At 44.1% G+C, this 24,473-nt stretch overlaps 1 protein-coding gene across 1 annotated transcript; it reads left to right on the forward strand.

The window, feature by feature from the left end:
- Positions 1–5,476: 5,476 nt before the first annotated feature.
- Positions 5,477–18,997, forward strand: LOC306804596 (histamine N-methyltransferase-like). Its single transcript, XM_079311389.1, has 6 exons — positions 5,477–5,733; positions 6,606–6,658; positions 10,972–11,079; positions 14,419–14,549; positions 15,071–15,164; positions 17,798–18,997. The coding sequence occupies exons 1-6, from the start codon at positions 5,597–5,599 to the stop codon at positions 18,151–18,153; spliced, it is 879 nt and encodes a 292-aa protein (XP_079167515.1). The 5' UTR covers positions 5,477–5,596; the 3' UTR covers positions 18,154–18,997.
- Positions 18,998–24,473: the final 5,476 nt, after the last annotated feature.

Here is a 24,473-nt window from a genome sequence, read left to right on the forward strand (position 1 = left end):
GTGGCCACGTGTGTGTGCATGCAAAGCCTCGGAAATTTCCATTTTAATAAAAGTAACCTTGGAGGAGCATGAGCAATAACCTGTCTGTTCTTTGGCACTGACAGTTCAGTTGTCCTGAAAAATGAGATTTTGCTAGCCCAGTGCAGAGCTCCTGTTATCACCCCCAGCTTACATCAGTGTGCTTTATTAGGAGACAGCAGAAATAATTCTTCAGACATTAAGCAACGTCTCGCTGCTGCTTTTATCAGCTGGCCATGGCTGATTGCATCGGATCCAGAGGAAAGCCCAGTCATCTCCTGCATCTTTGGGCTCACATATTTGGTCCATCTACAGATGCTTTGAAATCTGGTTACAGGGTAGAATCCAGGTAGTTCCTGTGCAGCCTTTCCTGCTCCTTCTGCCTCTTTCCAGTTTCCTAGATCTGACCCTAGGACAGTGCTGTATGCAGGAGGACACAGGGTACAATGGGACAGGAGGATGATTTTTCATACATAAATATTAAGAAGCTGTGGCTGCTCCATCCCTGGAAGGGCTTGAGGAAGAGTTGGATGGGGGTTGGAGCAGCCAGGTCTAATGAAAAGTGTGCCTGCCCATGGCAGGGTTTGGAATTAAATAATCTTTAAGATCCCTTTTAACACAACTATTCTATGTTCCTTTGATGGTTCTATGATGTTAAATAGTGCACAACCACCCCAATGAGCAAACCCATAGATCTGCCAGGTCTGTGTGTGGCCAGTACCTCTGCAGGGTGTCACTTCACAGAACCATTCTGGGCTCTATCCTGGCCCTTGTCCTTCTCTGCTGGCTCAGCATGGTCCTGCCCTGGACACAGGGCTGGACAGTGCTGCAGCATCCCCAAATCCCCAAATCCCCAGAGTCCCTGCACCAGGGCAGCACTGAGACACATCACACTGAAATCTGGGATTTCACTTAAAGCTCTCTGAATGTGTCCCCAGGGGAAACTAAAGAAGCAAATTAGCAGCAGCCTCTTTTATTTTCATACTGCACTTAAAAGCACCAGATGCATATAATCTTTATTTTTGGCTCTCTAAACTTAGGCTTTCATATTAAATGGCAACTGGCACTTGGAAAACCTGTACTTAATACTCTACAGAGGGAAAAAAGTGTGGGCCAGATGCACTGAGTTTATTTTCTTTAGACCAGCTTGCACAGCTTTCGTGATACCAATTAATACAGATTTTTGAACTGCACAGAAAACCAGACACCACTGATCTTGCTGTTCAGCTATGTTTGAACAGAAGTGCTCATCACCCATAGAGAGCCAGGATGGGATTCCCTGGGTGGGAGCTGTGGCTGCAGAAGGGACATTTGCTGGGACACTGCAAGCCAGTAGAAGCTGGCTTGGTGTGTAGCTGACAGGGTACTTAGGGTTTCATCTCCCTCAAAATACTCCTTGAAAATAAAGCCACAGAATTAGAGAACTACAGAATGGTTTGGGTTCAAAATTATCTGAAAGACCACCAAGTTCTAAGCATTCTGCTGTGGGCAAGAAAGTCAAGATTGTTGATTTGAAAGGGCAAAACTGTTGCTGGACTCCCCATTCTGCCTGTGTGGATTTGGAATCACTCTTTGAAGCACAGAATTATATAATATGTCAGGTACTAAACACTGTGGCATTGCCACTCCTGGTGAGATCCTTGGTAAAGGGTTTTTGTTTCATTCCCTCAAACAGGTGAGGAAATGGTGCTGTGAATAGAGAGAGAAAGAATTGCAGAGGGTGTTGCCTTTGCACACAGTCGTTGTTCTGGTTGAACAGTTTTAACTGTTGGTATGAAATCTTTATTTGAGTGAACTCTCAGCTAAATGTCAAGCTGCAGCCATTCTCCCTGTAACTGTGCCTTTGAAAGCATCCTTATTAATATTACTGGTATTATTTTATATGACTTTTGTCATGTGAACAGCTCATTTCTCCTTGAACAGTTCATTTCTCTAGCTCCAGAAGGAAAACATCTTTATTTAATTTTAAAAAATCCCTTCTTGCTAAACACAGAGAAACAAAGAATAATTTGAGGCACACACAGGGCAAATGTGTGGTGCCCTAAATACCAAATCACAATGTGATAGCAGACATGGGTCAATGGTTTTGTCCATACTTATATTCCTTGGGATAAAACCTCTCCTCACAGGGCTGCAGAGGGTGCACACAACTTGGAAATGCTTCCCATTGCTTAAGCTCTGGAAAGTAAGGGATAAGAGGAATATCTGCTGGCAAGAAAACAAGCTAAAAAAGCAAAGTTATCTATAATGGAAGGGTTCTATAGGCAAACTGCAAATGATGCTGCCCATCACCACATGCCACACACTGAGACAATTATTCCAAATTTGTCAGGAGCTGCATTTTCTATATTCCTCTGGCAGGGCTTCATTCGTCACCCCTGCTAATCAACACAGGGTCGAGCTCTGTGTGTGAACTTTCCCAGGGCAGGGTGGCTGTGCCAGGCTTGTCCAGGGGACAGCTGGGGACAGAGTGGGTATGGCAGGGCTGGAGCTGCTGCCACATAAGGCTCCAGCTCTGCCTGCTCCTTCCTCGGGCAGCAAAACTCCTGTGACGCTGCCCGGGGGTGGGACAGCAGGAATGGGGCTGGAATGGGGAGGGGGCTGCACAGAAGCTGGGAGCACATCCCAGGAGCTCAGCAGCATTGTTCACACACCCCAGAACAGCCCAGGTAAGTGCTGGGAGTGGGTGCCCATGGAGCAGATTCCCTGACAGGGATCCTGCCCTGCGCTGATAAACCCAAATCCTGCTGCAGACAGCACACAGCTTTGGCTCACTTTGTTTGCTGGCTTCACAGGGAGGGTTGGAAGGGTTTGTGGTGAGTTTAAAGCAGGTTCCACTCTGCACAAAACGGGGATGGATCAAGTAACAGCAGCATGAAGTGTCTGCTTTCAAAACTCCACAAACTTTTCAGGGAGCCACAGTTATGTTTGGATTATCCCTGGAGGGAACATGCCCGAGTGAGTATTGATTGCTACCTTACAACTTTCTGTCAGCCTAATTCAGAAAAAAATAATTTCCTTCCTTCTCTTTACTTATTTTTAAAGTTAGCCGGTCACAATTCAAACAGCAAAATACCCCACAGAATGAAATAAACAGGGTAAATTCCAACAGACAAAAGGGTAATGAAAGAAATGAGACAAATTCCTTGAACTGCACCCAACATGGAAATGAATCTCGGCTGCTCATTAGGGACTGCTGAGCAGGGGATGTTGGCAAATTAAATAATGGGAAGTAGAGGGAGACACAGAAAAAATGGTTGATTATCTAAATCTCCTCTTATAAACTGCAAAATATTTTTTCGAGATTGAAGGTAGTAAAAATGTATTAGTGCAAACAGCAAAACCTCCTTATGCACTTAAAATAAAAAGCAAGGAGTCAGGCATAGCAAAGGAATGGGTAAACACAGAATGCACTACTGTGTTTTCAGAGGGGGTTAGCAGTGAGTAATTCTCATCCAAGGTACATCCAGGAGTTTCCTTCCTTACTATCTCTGGAAAAATCCCCACTTGGATTCCCCAGGTTAATTCAGAGGTTGTTGGGTGCTTGAGTGCTGCTCATCTGGGTCAAGGAGGGGTTGTCAGTCAGAGGCTGATAAAGTTTTTAAAGCTCTCCCATCTACTTACTAATGTTGTACCAGCTCGCTTTTCATTAATGCTCTTTGAAATGCTCAGTTTTGCTATTTTTTCACTTGAAAGTATCCTTGCTGTCTGAGAAGGTGGGGAGCAGGGACTGAACCAAAGCCAGTCTGCCTTGGAGGCAGTATGGGTGGAAAATCAACCTTGGGATCTGCTCCAGAGGTCAGCAGTGGTCTTTGGGACTGCCCCAAGGACAGCAATTAGGCATTGCCAATTGATTATGAATTCTCAGCCACTGCCAATGGCTCTGGTAGCAGCACACTCTGGAGAGGGTGAATTGTCACCAAGCTTCACCACGGCCCTTCCTGCAGGAACCTTTGGGATGTGAGGAGATTTGGCCCATGGGCTGCAAAAACAAAACATGTCACGACTTGGGTGTTATCTTTGTCACAGGCAGGGAAGGAAAATGGGCAAAGTCAAGCAGCTGATTTTGTAATTGGAAAGGGGGCAGGAGAGGGAGCTGGGCAGCTGCTCAGCATGACTGCTGTCCTAGAAATAGTCCCTAGAAATAGTCCCTAGAAATAGTCCCTAAAATAGTCCTCCATGCAACAGAAAGAGAATAGGATGATGGTTAGGCAATGTGGAAATACCAGGAAGAAATTGTTCCAAGCCCATCTGGTGTACAGGGAAGAAGGACATGGTACCACTGTGTATGATATTCTCATAAACAAGTGAGGAAGATGTGGCCTTGATGAGACAGGTATTGGATGGGTGGAAAACTGGATGCACAGTTAGCAAATTTGTCAGAAGCTCACTGCCAGAATGGGAGGTAATGGCAAAGAGGGACCTGAGCCTGTTGCTTTTGTTTCTGTTTATGGTTTGAAGGAGGGATGAGACTGTGTTTTGATGTGCAGCTGGGAGGGACTTGAGCACAACAGAAGCGAGATTTATATTTCAAAGGGACAAGAGAAGCAGTCTGCAGAAGAGGCCATGATTTGAATTCCAGTGGTCATGCTGGTGAGTGAAGGCAGCGGGTGCAGGGTCTCACTGGAGCCAGGGAAGCCATCCCGGCCGTGCTGGGAGCCAGGAAAACCAGCAGTGAGGAGGGGTTTGTGCTGCACTTCAGCATGGATGGGGTTTGGCTGGAGAGAGTCCAAAGGGAGCTGCAAAAATAACAAGAGGTGGCTGGGATGTAACCTCTGCAGGAAAGCCAGAGAGGATGGCAAGAGACACTGAGGAAATGCAGTGTGTCCTTAAACATGGGGCCGAGAGGAGGGAGAGGGTTCTCCTCTCTCCTTGCCAATTAGGACAAGATGTGATGAACTTAAACTGCAGTGTGAGAGAGGACAAAGACATCTTTGTGCACTCTTTAAGGTACAGCCTGACACTTCCCTGCTAACACACTCTGCCTTCCCCACTCCTGATTCCCTACAGGCCTGGTTTAGTGTAACATCTATTCCAGTAACTCACGTGGCTTTGGTGAATGAGCTACCTAACCCATGGGAATTGTACCATCATCTTCAGAAGAACTAGAAAAATAAAGTGCATTTATAAGGTTCTTATTGTTTTCACCCCACCATCAGCATTCCCTTTAAGAACATCAAAAGATTAAAGAAGCAGATAGAGACATCTGCCAGCATCTCTGGAGATGAGTGTTGTGCTTTCTTCTAATTCAGACCCAGCCTCTGGAGCCTCTCCATGCCTCCACAAAACAGAGGCATTGTTTTTGTATTTAAGAACCATCCAAAGACTCTTTCACTGTGTTTAAACAGAGTCCTGTGTCAGCACAGTTAAAAAACGCTGGCACTTGCTCTGCACAGATTAAAGATGATAAATTACCCTTTGCTGCTTGGATCCATTTACTGGATTGTGCAACACTCGGAGGCAGCGCCAGGGCTGGGGAGCAAAGTCTGGGTGCAGGCTGGGCTTTCCTCTCCAGCACATTTTATCCCTTCTGCAGCCCTGAGAGAAGAGGCTGTCCCCTCTGCTCCCTCCTGGCAGCATGGCAGCAGCCATGAGGAACCTGCTGGCGGATCTGGACAGGTACACGCAGGCATTCCGCCTCTTCCTGGAGAGATCCACCGAGCACCAGAGCATGCAGCAGTTCCTGGAGCAGCAGATGCCAGAGGTGATAGCAAGGTAACACTGAGTGACCACACTGGGGACAGCCAGCTGGGCTCAGGGCTCAGGGAGCTGCTGAGAGGGGCAGGTTGGTGATTGCTGCCCTGTTTGTCAGCCTCTGATAGGGATGGGCTGGAGATTCCATCTGCACACAGGGCTGGATGCTGGGGCTGCCTGTGGAGGAGGAGATAAGGCTGCATTGTCTCCTTGCACACAAACACAGCTGGCCCTGAACCAGCTCTGAAATGCACTACCAGATGCTACACTCTAGCATCAAACCTGATGGAAAGCAGCTTTTTAAAAGTAAGCTTTTCAGGTAGTATTTAGGGTTTCTCTAGGATGGCTGGATGGTGCTCCTGCCCCTGGCTGGACTCCTCACTCTGCAGGCTGGTTTGGGAGCAGGCAGCCAGCACCAAATCCTGGCTCTGGGGAGGATCTTCCCAGGGCTCAGGGTTTCATGGCTCTGCCAAAGCCTCACTCAAGGATTTTAGGAGTGTTAGGAGCAACACTCTCCCCTCTCCTTTCTCCCTCCCCATTTTGCATAATACAAAACTTCCACAAATAATTTTAAAGCTGCTGGTCCACACTGAGAGAGCTCTCTGCTTCTCTGAGAGAAGTGTGAACTTGCTTCTGCTTGTATTCCCTCATAATAAAAGCAAAATGCCACCTCTACAAATTGTCAGAATAATTGGAAATCATGAATATCCAAAGGGAAGAGTTCTGAATCTGATCCCTCCTGCCCACTCGCAGCGTTGCCTGTCTACACAGACGTTACATTTGGGTTTTGCCCTACAAGTTTTAGTCATAATGGGATCTCCAATGTCTCACATCATGCATGGAACCCTTTCTATTGGGCAACTCTCCTAAAATGTATAACTAATGTTTTTCAGAATTGGAAATGGGAAGTCTACAATCAATGTTCTAAGCATTGGGAGTGGAGCAGGTATGTATGGACTTATCAACATATCAATACTGATATGTTTTTTCCTTTTTTTTTTTTTTTTTTAAGAATAAAGGACTAAAATTTTCAAAAGGAACAGAATGGGAAATAAGTCTTTCCTTGATAAGTCAGCTCCAGGGAACAGATGATGTTAGTTGGTGTGTGACCACATAATCTGAATGCAATTTGTGCCTCCCCACTCTTATTCTTCTGTCCTCCACAAAATAACTCTCCTTCTACGCCATCACTTCTCAAAGGCAGAGAGAAGCTAGAACTGCTCCATAGGGCTTTTCCCCCAAAAACCATAAAAACAGAAAAAAACCAAAGCTAAACAAATCCAAAACATTAAAAAAAACCAAAAAAACCCCAAAAAAACCAAAAAAACAAGCAGAAAACAACCCAAACAACTTATGTCTTAGATTCCTCAGAATATTGCATTTTTACCTGCATTGCAACTATTCTCCCCTGTAACTTTATTGAGGTGATAACTCCCATCACTGCTGTGCAAGACCCATGGCTGAGCTCTGCTTTGCCTGTATTTGCTGACTGACATCAGAGCACAAGCTCCTCCTGCAGCTACTGTGCCCTAAAACACTGGAGCTGAGCATAAGCTCCAGAAGAAATCACAAATAATAACTCTTTTATCTGATGTTCACTGAGTGGTAATACAATAACAGTAAAGATCAAGTGGTTTCTTTTCATTAAATTCTTGTTTAAGTGTCCCCATAATTGAAACCTATGTTTCCTTCTCTGTCCATTAAGTCACCACATTTAAATTTTATATGAACAGTTGAAGGAAGGAAGGAAGGAAGGAAGGAAGGAAGGAAGGAAGGAAGGAAGGAAGGAAGGAAGGAAGGAAGGAAGGAAGGAAGGAAGGAAGGAAGGAAGGAAGATCACGGGAAGGAAGAAGGAATGAAGGAAGATCACGGGAAGGAAGAAGGAATGAAGGAGGAGAAGGAAGAAGAAAGGAGAAGTAAGGAAGGAATGAAGGAAGGAAGGTGTAAGGAAGTGAAGAGGGGAAGGAGGAAGGAAGGAAGGAAGGAAGGAAGAAGGAAAGGAAGGAAGGAAGGAAGGAAGGAAGGATGAGGAAGGAATGAAGGAAGGAGGAAGGAAGGAAGGAAGGAAGGAAGGAAGGAAGGAAGTAGAAGGACGGGAAGGAAGGAAAGGAAGGAAGGAAGGAAGGAAGGAAGAAAGGAAGGAAGGAAGGAAGGAAGGAAGGAAGAAGAGGAAGGAATTAAGGAAGGAAGGAAGGAAGGAAGGAAGGAAGGAAGAAGGAAAGGAAAGGAAAAAGAAGGAAAAAGAGGAAGAAGGAACGGAAGGAAGGAAGGAAGGAAAGGAAGGAAGGAGGAAGGAAAGGAAGGAAAAAAAAAAAAAAAAAGGAAAGGAAGGAAGGAAAGAAGGAATGAGGAAGGAAGGAAGGAAGGAAAGGGAAAGGAAGGAAGGAAAGGAAAAGGAAAAAAAAAGGAAAGGAAAATGAAGGAAGGAAAAAGGAAATAAGGAAGGCATGAATGAAGGAATGAAGGAAGGAAGGAAAAAAAGGAATGAAGGAAAGTAAGGAAATTAAGGAAAGGTAAGGAAAGAAGGAAGGAAGGAAAGGAATGAAGGAAGGAAGGAAGGAAGGAGGAAAGGAAGGAAGGAGGAAAGGAAGGAAGGAAGGAAGGAAGGAAGGAGGAAGAAGGAAGGAAGGAGGAGGAAGGAAGGAAGGAAAAGGAATTAAAATGAAAGGAGGAAGGAAAAGGAAAGGAAGGACAAGGAAAGGAGGAGAGGAAAGAAGGAAGGAAGGAAAAGAAGAAGGAAGGAAGGAAGGAAGGAAGGAAAAAAGGAAGAAAGGAAAAGAGGAAGGAAGAATGAAAGGAAGGGAAAAAATGAAGGAAGGAGATGGAGAAGAAAGGAAAGGAATGGGAAATGAAGGAAAAGGTCGGAGGGAGACAGAAAGGGCCCCAAAATCACCCAACCCATCTGCCACGTTGTTCTGAGCACGGGTGGTTGTGAGGCCAGGAGGGAGCTGATTCTCAAATTCCTCCAGCTGATCCTGGCTGGTGAGGGAGGACAGTGATGGAAAGGATTTCCTCTCCACTTTTCCATCTGGGGAGAAGAGCCCATCAACTGCACCATCCCATCCCATCCCATCCCATCCCATCCCATCCCATCCCATCCCATCCCATCCCATCCCATCCCATCCCATCCCATCCCATCCCATCCCATCCCATCCCATCCCATCCCATCCCATCCCATCCCATCCCATCCCATCTCCCATCCCATCCCATCCCATCCCCCCCAACACCATGCCTGCTTTCTCTGCAGCCTCTGCCTTATTAAATTCACACTCCAGCACTCTGCACTCTGCACCTTTAAAAACCATAAAAGTCATCAGTGCAGCTATAAAGTAGCAACTGAGCCATAAACTGTCCCGTTACGTAAAATGTTTAATTAGAAACTTAATGGCCAACATAGTGGTAGCCTTTAAAAGGTAATTGTGTTGGAGAGTTTAAATAATTCGGATAGCCTAATTGCCAAATTGTTGATAATGCAAGCTGCCACCAATCTGACTGTAAAATGCCTCGGGACACTTGTTTGCATATAAAAGAGCTAAGTAAAGTCAGTTAAGGCTGTGGATTAAATTATGAATCAAAGGGGAGGGTTTTTTGGTTAAAAACAGTGCAAGGGTGATTTGGCCACACAAGACTGGAAGGGAATATATTAACCTATCTGTATATGGAAATACAAAATTATTATTTTTTTTTATCAGGACCTGCACAACCTTTTCAAAGGACTAAATCATTTTATGGAAAGTTGGCAAAACAAACCAAAAATCAGACTATTGCAGTAGTTCATTACAAATTCTGTGTTCCCAAGTTTTACCATGGCAGACTACAGAGTATGGGGCTTGCAGCAATAGCAAAGCTGCAGCTATTTCTGCTGCCTCAGAAATTCAATTTTCCTCCCTCAAACAACATGCTTCCAGAGATGCCTTGAGAATGTTGGTGTTGCTGGTTGAGAAATGTTGGTTAAGAAAGACACATAAGTCTGAAAAATGCAAGTCTTCCTCATTTGCATATTACATCCTCTGGGCACGAATGAGCAAATTAGTGCCCAGTGTTTTCCTTTTATTCCTCAACCATTCTGTAGATGGAGCTAATGCTGAAGGGGTGGCAGTCCAGGGGCTCTGAAAATGATGAGGGGGGCAGAGGCTGTGCAGGTCCTCCTTCCACAGCCCCTCAGCAGGGGCCTGTCTGGCCATCAGGGTGGTTTTCCATTCCATAACTTTGCTGGGTGGCCTTGCATTCAGTACAAAACTTTATTAATTTGTAGGGAATTTCATAACATGGAGTTTTGTGCAAGCACAAGTAAATCTTCCAGGTCAAAGCTCAACACTTGCTTGTAGCATGACCCCTGGATCTATAATTCACTGTAGTAATCCTCTGCTTCACTCTTTCTTAATTTATTCTGCTGTTATTTTTTCCACCTAAATTCTATCCAAGCACAATAGAGCAAGCCAGCAGGATATTGTTCCTGGACCCATGCCTCAGTCAGAAATATCATCCCCCTGAGTTTCCTACATTGCAGGTGGGGTGAGATGGCTGAGAATGATGGAGCTATTTTTAAATTTTGAAATCTTGGCTCTACAGGTACACCCATCAATAAAATAATTACAGCTGGCCTGAGCAGTGTTTAGAGAGAACTTTTCCTCAACAAAAACATGAAATGCAGTCATCTCTGGGATGTTCTATAAACAGAGGTTAGCTAAACACAAATGGCATGTGCTCTATTCATCATTCTTTTGGCAAAAGTCACAGAACACTAAAGACAAACAGATATGAATATTGTCTCTGATTCCAGTGTAAACACATATTCCCTTTCCCTCCCCCACATGACCTTGTAACCAGTGAGGTGCCTGGTTAAAAATGCTCCTATTGACTCCTAAGAAATCCTGCCAAGTTTGCTGTGACTTGGAACCATCAGATCTGGCACTGTGAGAATTGCACAGATCTCCCCCTCCAGGTTAGACCATGTCCAGAAAAACAGAGGGCAAGAATGACTGTGCCTGGTTTCCCCTTGGTGCTGGTGGTGCCATTTTTCCTTGTAGAAGAGAAATTAAAAGAGTTGGGACTGATATTTGCATTTCTGTCAAATCCAAGACCTCAATCTTCAGCTACAACCTGCTGAGAGTACAAAGCAGCTGCTTGGACCTGTGTGGTGCATCTGCACATAAATGGCAGAAATCAATCTGCCAAGCTGGGGAAGTGATGGTGGGGGGGATTTCCTTTGCCTGAGCTTTGTTTTCATTCTCTGTTTTGTGTCTCCTGCCTCTTTAGGTGAGATGGACTTGCAGATCCTCTCAAAAATACGAGCCAGGTATCCTGGGGTCACCATCAACAACGATGTGATAGAGCCAAGTGCTAGCCAAATCTCCAAGTACAAAGGTATTTTTACATTAAATAAATTAAATTTACATGAATTTAGGTGCATTAAAATGTGTTGAAAAGTGAATGACCCTATGTTCAAATGGCTTCTCATCAGAACTGTCGCTTAAAAGCTGAAAAATTCAAAATTTCTTGCTTTTATGCAAAAATTGCTTCTCAACAATGTTCACTCTCATTAAAATCTTAGTCTCTCACACTGCAAAGAACTCTGCATGGCAAATGCTTGGCTAGACAGAGTTTAAAAGAAAACAAGGTGGGAACTGATGGGTGATTTTGTGGAAATGGAGTGAAATCCCTGCGTTTCAGAGTTTTTCTACTTCAACTTGTGTTGAATCAAGAACCTTCCTCAGCATCAAAGGGAAAATTTTAGTGTCTCATGGTAATTCTCTCACATCTTAAAAATCGTTTCCAACAAATAACTAAACCTCACAGCAGGGCACTAAATTAGTTACCAGGCTTTGAATTAGAAAACATGGAGAGGAAAGCAGGAGTGATAGGAAAGATTTTGCTGGGTGCTCTGGGGCTCAGAGCTCCTTTCCTTCCCCCAGCCCAAAGGTCTGAGCAGCATTCATGAGGGAAAACAAAACATTTTCCGAGGAGAATTGAGTGTTAAAGAGGGTAATTTGATCAAATTGCCTTACAAAGTGAGCATCAAATAGCAAGGCAGAGTTTGATTATCCCTGGATCAGCCAGGATCCACCTGGCAGGTGATGGAGCTGGAGGTGACACCAGCCCTGAGCAGAGCACCCCTGGCCCAGAGCTGAGTGCATGTGGCAGCAATGAATGAACCTCCTCCAGCTCTGGCTGGAAATGCTCCAAACCATAGTAAACACCAGGCTGGAAAACCACACTGTAAATCTCCAATCTTGCTCTTGCTTAAGTCCTTAAAAATGAAGCATTCCTAGTGAGAATCAGCTTGTGGAAGTCAAAGGAAAAAAAAGCAACAATCTCCTTCTCCCTGCAGTGAGGTAGCTCAGAATCATTGGAAACACCAAAGGCTCCCAGGAAAAACCAATTTTTTTCTATATTTTTCTCAATTTAACACAGCCCTAATCTTTTAAAAGGTGCCTTGCACAAAATCCCCCCAGCTTTTACATTGCTGCAGGCTGAAATGGTGAAGGGTGGGCAACACAGCATCTTCTCTGTTTATAAGAGAGTTTGTGCACTTAAAGAGTTTCTGTCCTGTCTGGGCTACACTGGACTGGATTTGCTCTGAATCTTCCCAGTGGTCCCACAGCTACCACCAATTAACTGGCAGTCCTATCCTACTGCAGTGAGTTTCTTTCCAGAAGAAAGTTAAAGAAAATATAAAATGTTGTCCTTATTTTAAGTTTTATGCTAAACTAGAAATGAAATATTAATCTGAATTTCTTTCTTTAAACTCTTTTATTTGGTAATTAATCATGTCCCCAGTAGCTACCATTAATTAGGTTTCTGAGGCCTAAGATTTTCTGTAGAGAATTAGAAACATTATCCCCACCTCTGAGGATTCAGTAGTTATGTTTTCTGCCTCACCAAATGCTTTCTCCATGGGAAGGAGAAGCCAAGCTCACGAGAGCAACTCCCTGCTGGGATGTGCAGTGATGACAAACTCAGGTTTCTCTTAGGCTGTGGCATGTGAGGGAGGCTTTTCCCAAAGCCTCGTGGACAGGCTGTATCTGTGTCATTCCTGGTGGAATCTCTTGGTGGCCATGGTTGGAGTTTTGGTGGCCCCAGAGCTGATCTGCATCAGCAGTGCCCAGCTGCAGGCAGCCCAGTTTTGATGGCACACAACCAGCTTCTAACTGGGAAAAGAATCTGGGGTGAACCCAGGGGAAAAGGTAGGAAAGCTTTTCATGCTGGCTTCAGATGAATAATTAGGCAGGAATTTACCATAATCCCATAATGAATTTGCACTTCCTAGAATTTGGACTTCAAAGGCCCAGGCTGGAAAGCAATTCAGTTTTCTTCCCAGCTCCTCCTTACAGACAGACCAACAATTAAACTGAACCAGATTGTCCCAGATTATTGGTGAGGGGATAGGAGCTGCTCCTGAGTTTAGGACAGCAAATTAAATCTGAGCTGCCAGTGCTGGGGCCACTGGCTGATAAATGGAAGCTAACAGAGTGACAGTGGCAGCATCTGAAGGGGTGGCCCATTTCCAGCCTCAGAGGAGTGGAGATAAGCACTGATGGAGCATTTCTCATCTGTCTGATAGGGATGTGTCCAAACCAGTGCCCAAACACTGTGGTGAGTGTGTGAGGCACTGGTCTTAGCAAACCCTGCTGCTCTGGACATGGGATCTGTAGCTAAGGCTCAGCCTGCCTTTGGGCCATGCGAGTTTTAAAGGATGCTGACTCCAGTGAAGCACAGGAGCTGAACCAGGGCCTGGAGCAATCCTGAGCACAGGCAGAGAGGAGCTCCATATGCCAGCAGATGGACATTAGTATTCCAGCATCCCCCACGTTAGGAAATTATCTCTCAGTTTTGCTCCCATAAAAACAAAGGAAATGCAGCAATGAGCCAGACCCTCTCTGTAAGTCATTCTTTGAATCTGCTTCTCCAAATTTCTGTTTTCCTCAGTTGCTATGTGCATGGTATTGAGGTCTGAAGACATGCCATGTGTCACTCCTTAAAGTTCTTTGCTTTAAAACACTGTCATCCCTTTTGCCTGAAGCAGTTGGTCAGAACTGTGGGTTTCTGAAAAATTGTCTCAACACAGAAGCAGCTGAATGTCAAGAGATGGGTCCTTGTTTTTGGAACAAAGCTCATTCTGTCTTCTACCACCCCAGTTACACACATTTGGAAGAAGATATTCACTTTCTCTGCCCTTCTCAACCTTTTAATTGTGTTTTTCTTCTCAAGAAACCCCTGCTTTGATCCATCCTTGAGCACCTGTTTTAATATGGGGAAAATCCTCCACCATGGCCTGACTCCTGCTCAGCCACGTGGGTTTTGTGTGGCACGTGGGTGCTGTGGCCACCAGTCCTTCTGTTCACCATGAAATGTGCTGCTCCTGGTCTCATAACAATTCACCCCAGTCAACATCCTTTAATTCAGCTTGAGCCAGTCATGGGGAAGAAATTACTTTTTATTTTTAGCTCAGGTAAGCACCAGAGGAGCCCAAATGAGGGAGCAAAGGGGAAAACATCAGACTCTCTTAAGATTTTGTCCTATAAAGCCCTCTACAGACTTCTCCTCACATATGGGCTCAAGGTTTTAGATATTCCACTGTTGTGTTGAACTGATACCAAAACTCTCTACCTAAATATGACTTTTGGATGTATTAAAGCTCTGAGCAGAAATCAGCCCTATATTTGCAATTGAGATGACTCTGTCCTGCCTTCTCCTCTACTTTAGAGCACGTGGCTCAGGCATCAAACCTCGAGAACATAAAGTTTACCTGGCACAAGGAGACAGCTAATGAATATGAAAGTCGAATGAAAGCAGAAAAGAAGACTAAAAAATGGGACTTCATTCACATGATCCAGGTAAGAGTCTCTGCAAAGCAAATGTTGTCAGACTCAACTGTTAAAAGTATGCATGAAGTATGTGACCTCATTATCCACTTGTAGGGGAAGAAAGGTGAGTTTACTTCCCAGTAATTTGAAGTGCTTTAGCATAAATGAACTGCAAAAATGAAAAGCAGCTTTGAGCACAGTAGTCCTATTAACCAGGCTGTGGGTGGCAGTCAACTAAGAATGCATTTTAGCTAGGGTCTTCAAAAGCTCATTGTCCTCTCCATGAAATTGTCTTTGTATTTCCAAGTTCACTGAAGCCTTCACTGAAGAAAGGCAAACCTCTTTATCTCAGGTTGCTGAACGAACATGAGCTCAGCGCTGGCAGTGCCAGGGAGCAGGCACAGCCCACTGCCCACACCTGCCCAAGGTGCCTCCTTGTCCCTGATTTTCTGTCAGGATTGCCCCCATTTGGCTCCTTTTAACAGTGGTGCCAGTCACAATAGCCACCAGCAGGGCCCTGTACATCTCTAAGCACCTCTGCTTTTTTCCAGATGCTCTATTATGTGAAAGATATCCCGGCGACTCTCCACTATTTCCACAGCCTCCTGGAACCGCAGGGGAAGCTCCTCATCATCCTGGTGTCAGGTGAGAGCTGCTGCACCAGCACTGCTCAGTCAGGAAAGGCCTCTGAGGACCTTGGGGTTCCTGTGTGCAGCACAGACCATCCCCTGAAACCTGCACACTGTCTGTGGTTTCATGGGTTGTAAGACCAAGGATTTTCGAGCCATAACCCGCAATGTCATGGGCACAAAACACCTTTCTGTGCCCTTCCCTGTGCAGTGATGGATGGCAGCAGGGGCCCTGCAGCAGGAGAGGATCCATCCTGCAGCTCCCAGCCACAGGAGCCCCTGCAGCCTGTGCTGTTTGCTGGAAAGGCTCTCCAGGCTGGGCACTGCCTCCCAGACACTTGTGGCATTAAGCAAACGGCTCTGGGGGCTCGGGGGTGCCATACAGCAGGTGTTGGAGCACATATGGTTCATTTTCTTTTCCAACTGCCCATTTCCTTAATATCATCATTTTGGGGACAAAACAGCATTCTCAGGCTGTTTCAGATCTCAGAGATGCTCTGTGGTCAATCCAGCAGGAAAATGTTGGAGCAGAGTGAACGACAACTTTTTAATACTGTGGGCAAGGTATGCCAGAGACAGTGTGATGGTGGAGTCTAATTTGACTCTAGAAAGCCTTTAATTTGCCTCAAAAGCTATGGAAATTTCAGCTGTGTAAACAGTCACATCTAACAACTCTGAAAGGTATGTTGAGCATTATTTGTTCAGAGGTTTAAGTTTAATTTCTCATCATCTGGAAACGTGATGAAGTTCCTTTTAATTTTGTTTATGAAGGGTCCACTACCATGTGACACTTCTGACCTGAATTTATTCAGCTACTTTTTTTCCCCAAATGGTTTTGGTCTGAAGTGTTTTCAAAGCAGTTTACAACAAGAATGCTGTATTTAAATGATTTTTAAATAACCTGTTCATATTCTTTGGCTGAACAAGAATAGATCATAATATCAAACTATTGCTGATTACCTGCATATAGTTAATTAAAACTCTTTTCCAGTTGCTTAACCTGTCCCTTTGGATATTCATAAGATGTGAATACAGGAAATAATGTGTGCCTATTCAAAATTAAAATGATTAAAGTTCTGAGTTCATGAAAAGTATTTGAAGTCCTCTCTGGGCCAGATGACTCTGTGTTTTCTGATGGAGCAGAAATTGCTGGGGGCAACAAAAAAATGGGAGAGAGGAACAGGACTTGGAATAGCAGAGAGGAAAGGAAGAGAACCTTAAGGAATGCAAGTGAATAGAGAGGGGTAGGAAGCAGTGCCATGAAAATGAGCGCTGAAGCAAAAGGAGTTACTGAAAGATGATCAGAACAGAGCTCATTTCACAAAAGGTAATGTCATCTCACGCAAACACAGCAGCATGTGCTAATGAAACAGCCTGGGAGCAGGGCTGGGGGCAGGACAGGGCTGGGGTCACTCGGGAGGCTGCGATCCCCCTGCCCCGGGAGCAGGATGGAAGGACAGGGCTGGGGATGGGGATGATCCCCCTGCCCCGGGAGCAGGATGTGCAGGGATGGGGATGATCCCTCTGCCCCGGCAGCATGATGTGCAGGGATGGGGATGGTCCCTCTGTCCCGGGAGCAGGATGTGCAGGGATGGGGATGGTCCCTCTGTCCCGGGAGCAGGATGGAAGGACAGGACTGGGGATGGGGATGATCCCCTCACCCTGGAGCAGGGTGTGCAGGGCTGGGGATGGATGATCCCCCTGTCCCGGGAGCAGGAAGGAAGCACAGGGCTGGGGATGGTCCCTTTGCCCCGGGAGCAGGGTGTGCAGGGATTGGGATGATCCCCCTGCCCCGGGAGCAGGGTGTGCAGGGCTGGGGATGGATGATCCCCTGCCCCGGGAGCAGGGTGTGCAGGGGATGAAGATGGTCCCCTGCCCCGGGCACAGGGTGTGCAGGGCTGCGGATGCGCTGCCACCGCCTCGCAAACAAAAGCAGAGCCATATGCTGAACCTTCCGAGAGCCATTATCCTAATGCTGCGTTCAGGTAGGGGATAATTGTCTGCTCAGAGATGGCACTGAGTCACACAACACTGACACCAGCACATTTCCTGCAATTAGAGCTCTGCATTCAATTTCCACCAGGTGAAAGAAAATATTGTAGCCTCTCTTCTAAACACCAAACTGTTTATTTGACTATAAGTAACTGTTTGGACACAAAGCAACTGCAAAACCATGAGTAACTGGTTTTAGTACCTAGAGAGAATTATTGTTGTAACTTTCAGGAGCTGCTCATTAGGCTCAAAGTTATTTTTGTCCTGTCCAGTCTGAGTAATCCTTCTAAAAATTATTTACAGTAGAAATACCGAATCAAAGATCCAGACTGGGGGAAAATAAAGATGTGAAGGTATATGTGGGGACTTTTGAACTTACCCAGCTGGTTTGCTTTATAAAATGTCTCTGGAGAAGAGGCACACAGGTGTGAGCTGCTGAGGGCTCAGCTGGAGGCTGAAGGAGGTGCTGGAGCTCCGGGGTCGGTGCAGCCCCCAAAGCTGAGAACAGAAACAGGGAGGCAGCACCGCGCCCCAGGACAGCCCTGGAAAGATCCCACTTGCAATGCTGCCAACTGCTGAAAACCCCAGACAATCAAAACTCCTCTCAAATAGCGTTTTTCCTAACTCTGAGTGTTTTTCTGGTGGTTTATCTCTTAGGAAAGAGCGGCTGGGAAACGCTGTGGAGGAAGCACGCATCCTCATTCCCTTTGGAAGGTTTTTGCTCTTTTATTTCCTCTGGTGATTTTCCAAGGATGCTGGATTCAGCTGGGATGAAGTACCACGTCTACGAGCTCCCATCCCACCTGGACATAACGAGCTGCTTCATTGAAGGGGATAAAGATGGGGAGCTCTTGCTGGACTTCCTGACAGAAACAATTGAGTTTACTAAAACTGCCCCTCCTGAGCTAAAGCGTCAGGTCATGGAAGAGCTAAGAAAGCCTGGGTGCAGTGAAAGCAGAGATGGAAAGGTGTTTTTCAATAGCAGCCTGGGTGTAATAGTGATTGAGCCATGAGTTAACCTCTTCTTCTTGATCCAAAGCAGAGATACAAAATGTTAACAGCTGAAATGCATTTTTTTAATCTTTTATAAATGGCTTAATTTACTTCAGCACTGATAATAATTTTTGGAGCTTGTTAAGAAATTAGTATTAACATCTGTTGTTTTAAGTGAGCTTTAATACTTGATTAATTCGACACTAATCTATGAATGTGCAACTCACTAGGCAGTAAATTGTGCTTTATCATACAGATGTTGTGTAATCAGCTATAACTCAGACCATCCACTCAGGCACTGCAGAAACCCAACCATTTCCTAAGGAATAACCCAAAACTACACATGGTTCCACCATCTTCATTCAAAAACTCTCTACAGCCCAAATAAGCAAATTGTAACTTCTTGGTGCAGCTGGCAGGAGTGCAGGCTCAGAATTACCAACCATTGGGTGGATCTTTGATGGGATTTCTTGAGCTTGTGACTTCAAGATCTCAAAGTGGCCTGCATGGTCAGTGGTTGCCTGCTCTTACCTCTGCAGGCATCTCCATCTAATGGCACTGCCTCCCCTTCTGTATTTTTACTTTGTGATCTGCAGAGCTATTTGTGTGCCAGGTCCATAGTGGCAATACAAGAGGGGAGCAAGGGAAGATGGTTAAGGGTTGGTAACAACTGTCCTGGAGAGGGGGATTTCAGTGGTGAGTCCTGATGCAGAGTCTTTGTTAGGAATCAGCTTTTGCAGTCACACAAAGCTTTTTTTTTTTTTTTTATTTTTAATTAACCACATAATGCTTCTGGTCCCAGCTTTCCCTGGCCTGGCAGTTTTGTAGCAAGAAAAATGTAAAAATAAACTCAGATACCAAAATGTCTTGTTCCAGCAGCATTTTTTTTTCATTTTCATTGGCATTGTGTCAGGTAAATCTGTTCACTATACAGGGTCTTCAGGAAGAAGGGATTTCACCTCCTCAGCCTCTCCTCCATGTGAGGCTGTTGTGGTTGATGCATTTGTTTAGCTAAATGATTTTATAGTTTTCAGAACTGTTTTCTCTCCATGAGGCACAATACATAGTGGGATACAATAGAGTCGCTTGAATGGATTTAACAACCTGAATATTCCATTTATCCCCTGAGACAGGTGTGATTTCTGCCATTGAAATAATTTGATTCAGTGTTGAAATGGTTTACTTCAGGTAATACTTTAGCTGCAAGGATTTGTGTTTTATTTTTGCACACACATTTCTGATACAATATAGATTATTAATGATTTGAAGTGATTGCAAGAGATCATATTGGGCCTAATAGCTGTTTATATTTATTTTAGGGCAAGTTATTTGAAACATAAACTTCTCCTGATGCTCAGATGTTAATTCTGGTGGATTTTAGAATGTTCCTATGATAATCCTGTGTTGGACAGAACAAAATCTTTTACCATTTTCCCCAGTTCTGTGCACAAGCTCCTGCAATAGAAGACCTCAGTATATCTGTGAGCTGCTGGTCTCACGCCAGAGCAGGAAAGAAAGAAAATCTGTCATTAGAACAGATTGCTGCACGCATTTCTAATGGGAAACAAATTAAAGTTACATTTATTTTCGTGGCTCTTTTGGGCTGTCAGTGACCTTTTCTAAATGGTGCTTGCAAAGCAGGTGACTGCTGAATATTGCCACATCAACCCTGTCAGGGGTGAGATATCTCAGGGAGCCACAGAAATGCCAGAACAAAACCAAAAAAACACTAATAAGCCACAAAACCCAGCAAGAAGATGCCCTTGCAGATCCTGCTGTTTTATTGTCTATCAGACTTAAAAAAAAAAAAAAAAAGAAACAACAAAATGAGAAAAAGGGATTTTAGCAGTTTTGGAGGAGGCTTGTTCTGAAAATGTGGGAGAGAGCTGGAAAGACAAGAAGCAGCAGATCTGATCTGGAGAGAAGAGAGGAGTATTTGACCACACACACACTCACACAAACACACACACAAATATTCAGTGTGAATGCACAGAGAGCTTCTTCCCCTGTTTTGCTTCTGAGGAGAATTTCATTAAAAACTGGGAGGGGAAAATACAGGAAACTCCATTCTGTATCTTACAACAGCTTGTGTCAAGGGACTGGGGAAAATTGAACCAGCAGAGCACCCTTAAGTGATAAATCAGTTTTAATTTTAAATTTGTAACACATTCAAGCATTTCCAAGAAGCAAGTACTCTAAGTATTATTTAGAAGGAAGTGAATGTGGGGAAGCACAATTTTATCTCATTTTAACATAAAAACTGAAGGACATTTTGTAAATCTCTCAAACAACTTCCTAATAGAGTGAAGAACCACATTTTCATGTGATAGTGATCCTTAGTTGTACAGTGAGACACTGCTTTCCACAGCAGGGTTGGGAATACAGTTTGTCCATGGATTGGGATTTGCACAGCAGTCTGTGCCAGGGCCTCATCACCCTGTGGAATTTCTTCTTAATCCTTAATCTAAACCTGCCCTCTGTCAGTTTGATGCCATTCCCTTTATGCTCTCACTAAAAACCTCTAAAAAGGTCAAACCCCAATCCCATATTTTCCTGGCTTGCACCCCTAAAATAATTAATTTGTAGGCTTTCCACACAGGTTCATTGAGAACAATGGCATTAAACCAGCACAATACTGATTGGATCAAGCTGGGCTTCAGGATACCTGTATTAAAAATGCCAGAAATTATCCTGAAAGCTCTTCATGCATGGGTGCCCCTTTCTGGATAAATATATGTTTTGCATGTGAAATGTGACCCTGGGTAAATGCAATCCTCAACATTGCATCTCTGTGTTTGTCTCAAAGATGGCTCTGAGCAATGCTTGCTTTTAAATTGGGAGACATTCCTTTTTCTTTTCATTTCATGAGCACATAAACCTGGAATAGACAGATTCTAATGCAGGTACAGCAGAAAAAAAGCTGGAAGGAGGGAAGCAGGGAGGAGGAGGAGGAGGAGGAAGGGAGTCTTTTGAAACAACAAGCAAACACCTGGGCCTGTGTCCCTCTGATAAGTAAGTGTGAGCTTGTGGCTCTGATGCTGTGTCAGGTGATTATTCCCAAAGGAATTCCCGAGGGAATTCTGATGTCCATGAGTGGGGCACAGCTTTGCAGTGATGCCTCAAAGGCTGGGGGGGACCACAACGGGGGAGGAAAAGGCTGACCCCACCAAAGAGCCCAAGCTTCCTGCACACATCCCTCCACATCAAACACATCTGCCCAAGCAGCTTCAGGGCTGTTGCTTTAAATCATACACAGAAAAATATTCTCACTGCTTCATTAATTACTACAGCAAATTGTACAAATGCACTCACAGCTCGGCTGCTGTCACCATTCCTGCATTGGGGTAATTCATGCTTGCAGCCCATGATAGGATTTTTAATGTCATTACACAGTAGGGCAAAGTCTTCATTTTTAATAAAAATACAAATACTAAAATGAAACGGATTAATATCTAATTTTACATCTTCATTTACATGATGTGCAAAATTATCTTAACTATTTGTTATGGATGGAGTGGCTTTGCACCAATTTAGGCTTTTTTTTTCATACTGGAGAATGTTAACAGAAATTGTAGCATAAATCATTGCCTTGTAGAGTACCAGAAGGTGCATATAAAAACCCATATCTTTACTGCACATATTTCCCATTAACCATAATCTATTAGTAATTGAAGTTCATTACAAATTCTTGTAGACTTTATTGCTATCATGCTGCATGACATAGTGAACCTGGCTTGCATAACAAGAAGTCCTTGCTGGGAAATATCCTATTAACAATGACAGTGCATTTGTCATTGTGATAATAAATCCAAAGCTGCCTGTAGATTATAAATTATTGCAGCACCATTTCCACTGTTGTAGTTCAAAAGTTTTGTCAGCACTTCCATTTTGCCCCTGCTTTACGGGCAGTTATAACTTGACCATAAAAATCTGCAGCAAGCTGCATCCCATCTTACAAGGTCTCACTCTCAGAGACTGTTTCTTTCCCCAGTGAGATTCATATTTCATCCATATGAAAACCTTTGAGCCAGAAGCTGTGTTTGTGACAGATTTTTAGGTTCTGCATTTGCACAGATTTTAATTGGAAAGCCCAGGCCACTTGACAAGTAATTTGTCCATGATATTTCTAAAGATTGTGGTAAAATTAAAAAATTCAGCAAGACAAAAAGATGGGAGCTGGGCTGAGCTGAGCATTCTCTGGTTTAGCACCTGAAAGAGCTTCTGTCCTTATCTCCAGGTGCCAGAGACTTTGGGGAGCCACTGGGCAAACCCTGCTTCTCTTCAAAAGAGAAACTGGAGAGAAATGATTCTCCCCATAGGGCTCACAAAGGTGTTTTGAGGATTGATTACTAACGCAGAAATTCAGGCATGCACTCAAGTCATCCTTCATCATGTCTGTGCAATTCTTTCAGCTCTATATAGGTTTTAAGTGTTATTAAAAGAAAATTGCTATAGAGTTGAACTTTAAGTGTTAATTATGACTCGAGATATAAATGACATCAGGTCAAATCTTTCACAATTTAACTCCCTAATTGACTTCAGCTCTCTGCACCAAGGGATATCTCTCTAGCTGAATGCATCTGTCTATCACATTTCTCAAGTGCCTATAGCAATGCATCCAATTAGCTGGACGTAACCATTATGCCTCAACAGCTCCTAAATAGTGCAGGATGAAGCCTTCATCACCCTGAAATAATCAGGACAACTTTACCTCTCACCAGGCCAGGTTTTCACATCATCCTGCAACACACACTTTGTTTTCAAGTACTATTTCCACATTGGATAACAGATTCTGAAGTAAAGATGATAATTTTCTTTTCCCATCAGTAATGTCCTTCATCTCACAATGCCCCAAATTTCTTTAAAGTCTTGATATGCAGAATCACTTTGCTGCACCTCAGTGGTAAGTGGTGTCCTGGGTGCAATTCAGCAGCTGTTGGATCGTCCATGGAAGCATTTCCCAGTGATTTATGGCAGGATGAGGAGGAGGAAGCTGGCAGTCAAATGCTGAGGAGCAGAAAGCAATTTCCTGGGCTGGTACTGAGCAGGGGCAGGGGCACTGACGTGTGTCCTGCCAAAACTAATCAGCTTCCCCTGTTCCTTGGCAGGAGAGTGGTGGGACATTGGGCTGGCACATGGGGCTGGCTCAGGGTGGACCCTGGCACATCCAGCAGCTCTTGCTGGTGTGTCTGCCCTGGATGGGCTTGGCAGCAGCTCTGTGTGGCAGTGTCCTGGTGCTGAGTCCATGTGGAAGGCAGGGATGGGTCTGATGGGTGTAAGGGAAAAGAAAATGTCTTCCCTGTTTGTTTCAATGGGAAGCAAATTGCTCTTTGAACTCGCAGATGGATGTGAATGGTACCCAACAGAGATGTGACTCTGTGGTGCTGGTGTGGATCAGGATGGGGCTTTGTTCAAGTGTGGTGAATAGCTCTAAAAAAAGGACCAGAAAAAAATTGTTGCAATGTATTGCAGATTTCTTACTCAATGTTGTGTGTTTTGTTTGTATTATCTGGGCAAACAACTACAAAACCCAGTGAAAACAGAATTAAACAAATTAAACACTCTTTGAAATCCCTAAACCTAAACCATGTCGCCCTTTCCCATTTTGGAATTCCTCAATCTCAAACCTTTCATAGTTTTCCACTCAAACACAATAGAGAGACCTAATACCTTTGTGACTCTTAATGCTATAAATACATTTTGATACTTTTATAACCATGGTTTTACTGAGGTCACAGTGAGGTATCATTTATTTTGGTGAGGGTAAGTAGGCTATTCGCCAGCAGATATAATCTCTTTGTTTTCTTAAAGGAAAATGAAATGACAGTATTTGGAGGCTGCTTCAAGGATCCCGTGGGTTGCAGTGGATCCTGCCAGAGATGAATTGGTGGCCAGAGTATAGGTGATCTTGCCAAAAATGAATAGCAATGCAATTTATCATACCCTTCTGTAATTTATCTCACAACCATGTATTAGATTAGATAAAGACAGAAAGACATGTGAATTGGATGGACTGGACTAATACTGCAAACTTACACCTGCTTTTATTGAGGCTGACAGGAAGATTTCTGTTGCCTGCATTGCAATCAGGATTTGGCTTCACATTTTTAATTTGCTTTGAAGTATGATCTTGTCCAGCAAGGAGAAAAAAGCTAACTCAACATTAAAGTTTGTTGATTGTGTCTGCTATTTCTTATTCAATACAAATTTGTCCCATCATATATTTCACATTCAATCAATTAAAAAGTGTAAATCTAAACAAAAAACCCCTCAGCACTCAGAAGCTTAAAAAGAAGAGTAATAAGCAGCTGTGAAACTGCTGCAAACACTCATTTCATGC

This window comes from Erithacus rubecula (assembly GCF_903797595.1).
Source record: "Erithacus rubecula genome assembly, chromosome: 8".
Lineage (NCBI taxonomy): Eukaryota > Metazoa > Chordata > Aves > Passeriformes > Muscicapidae > Erithacus > Erithacus rubecula.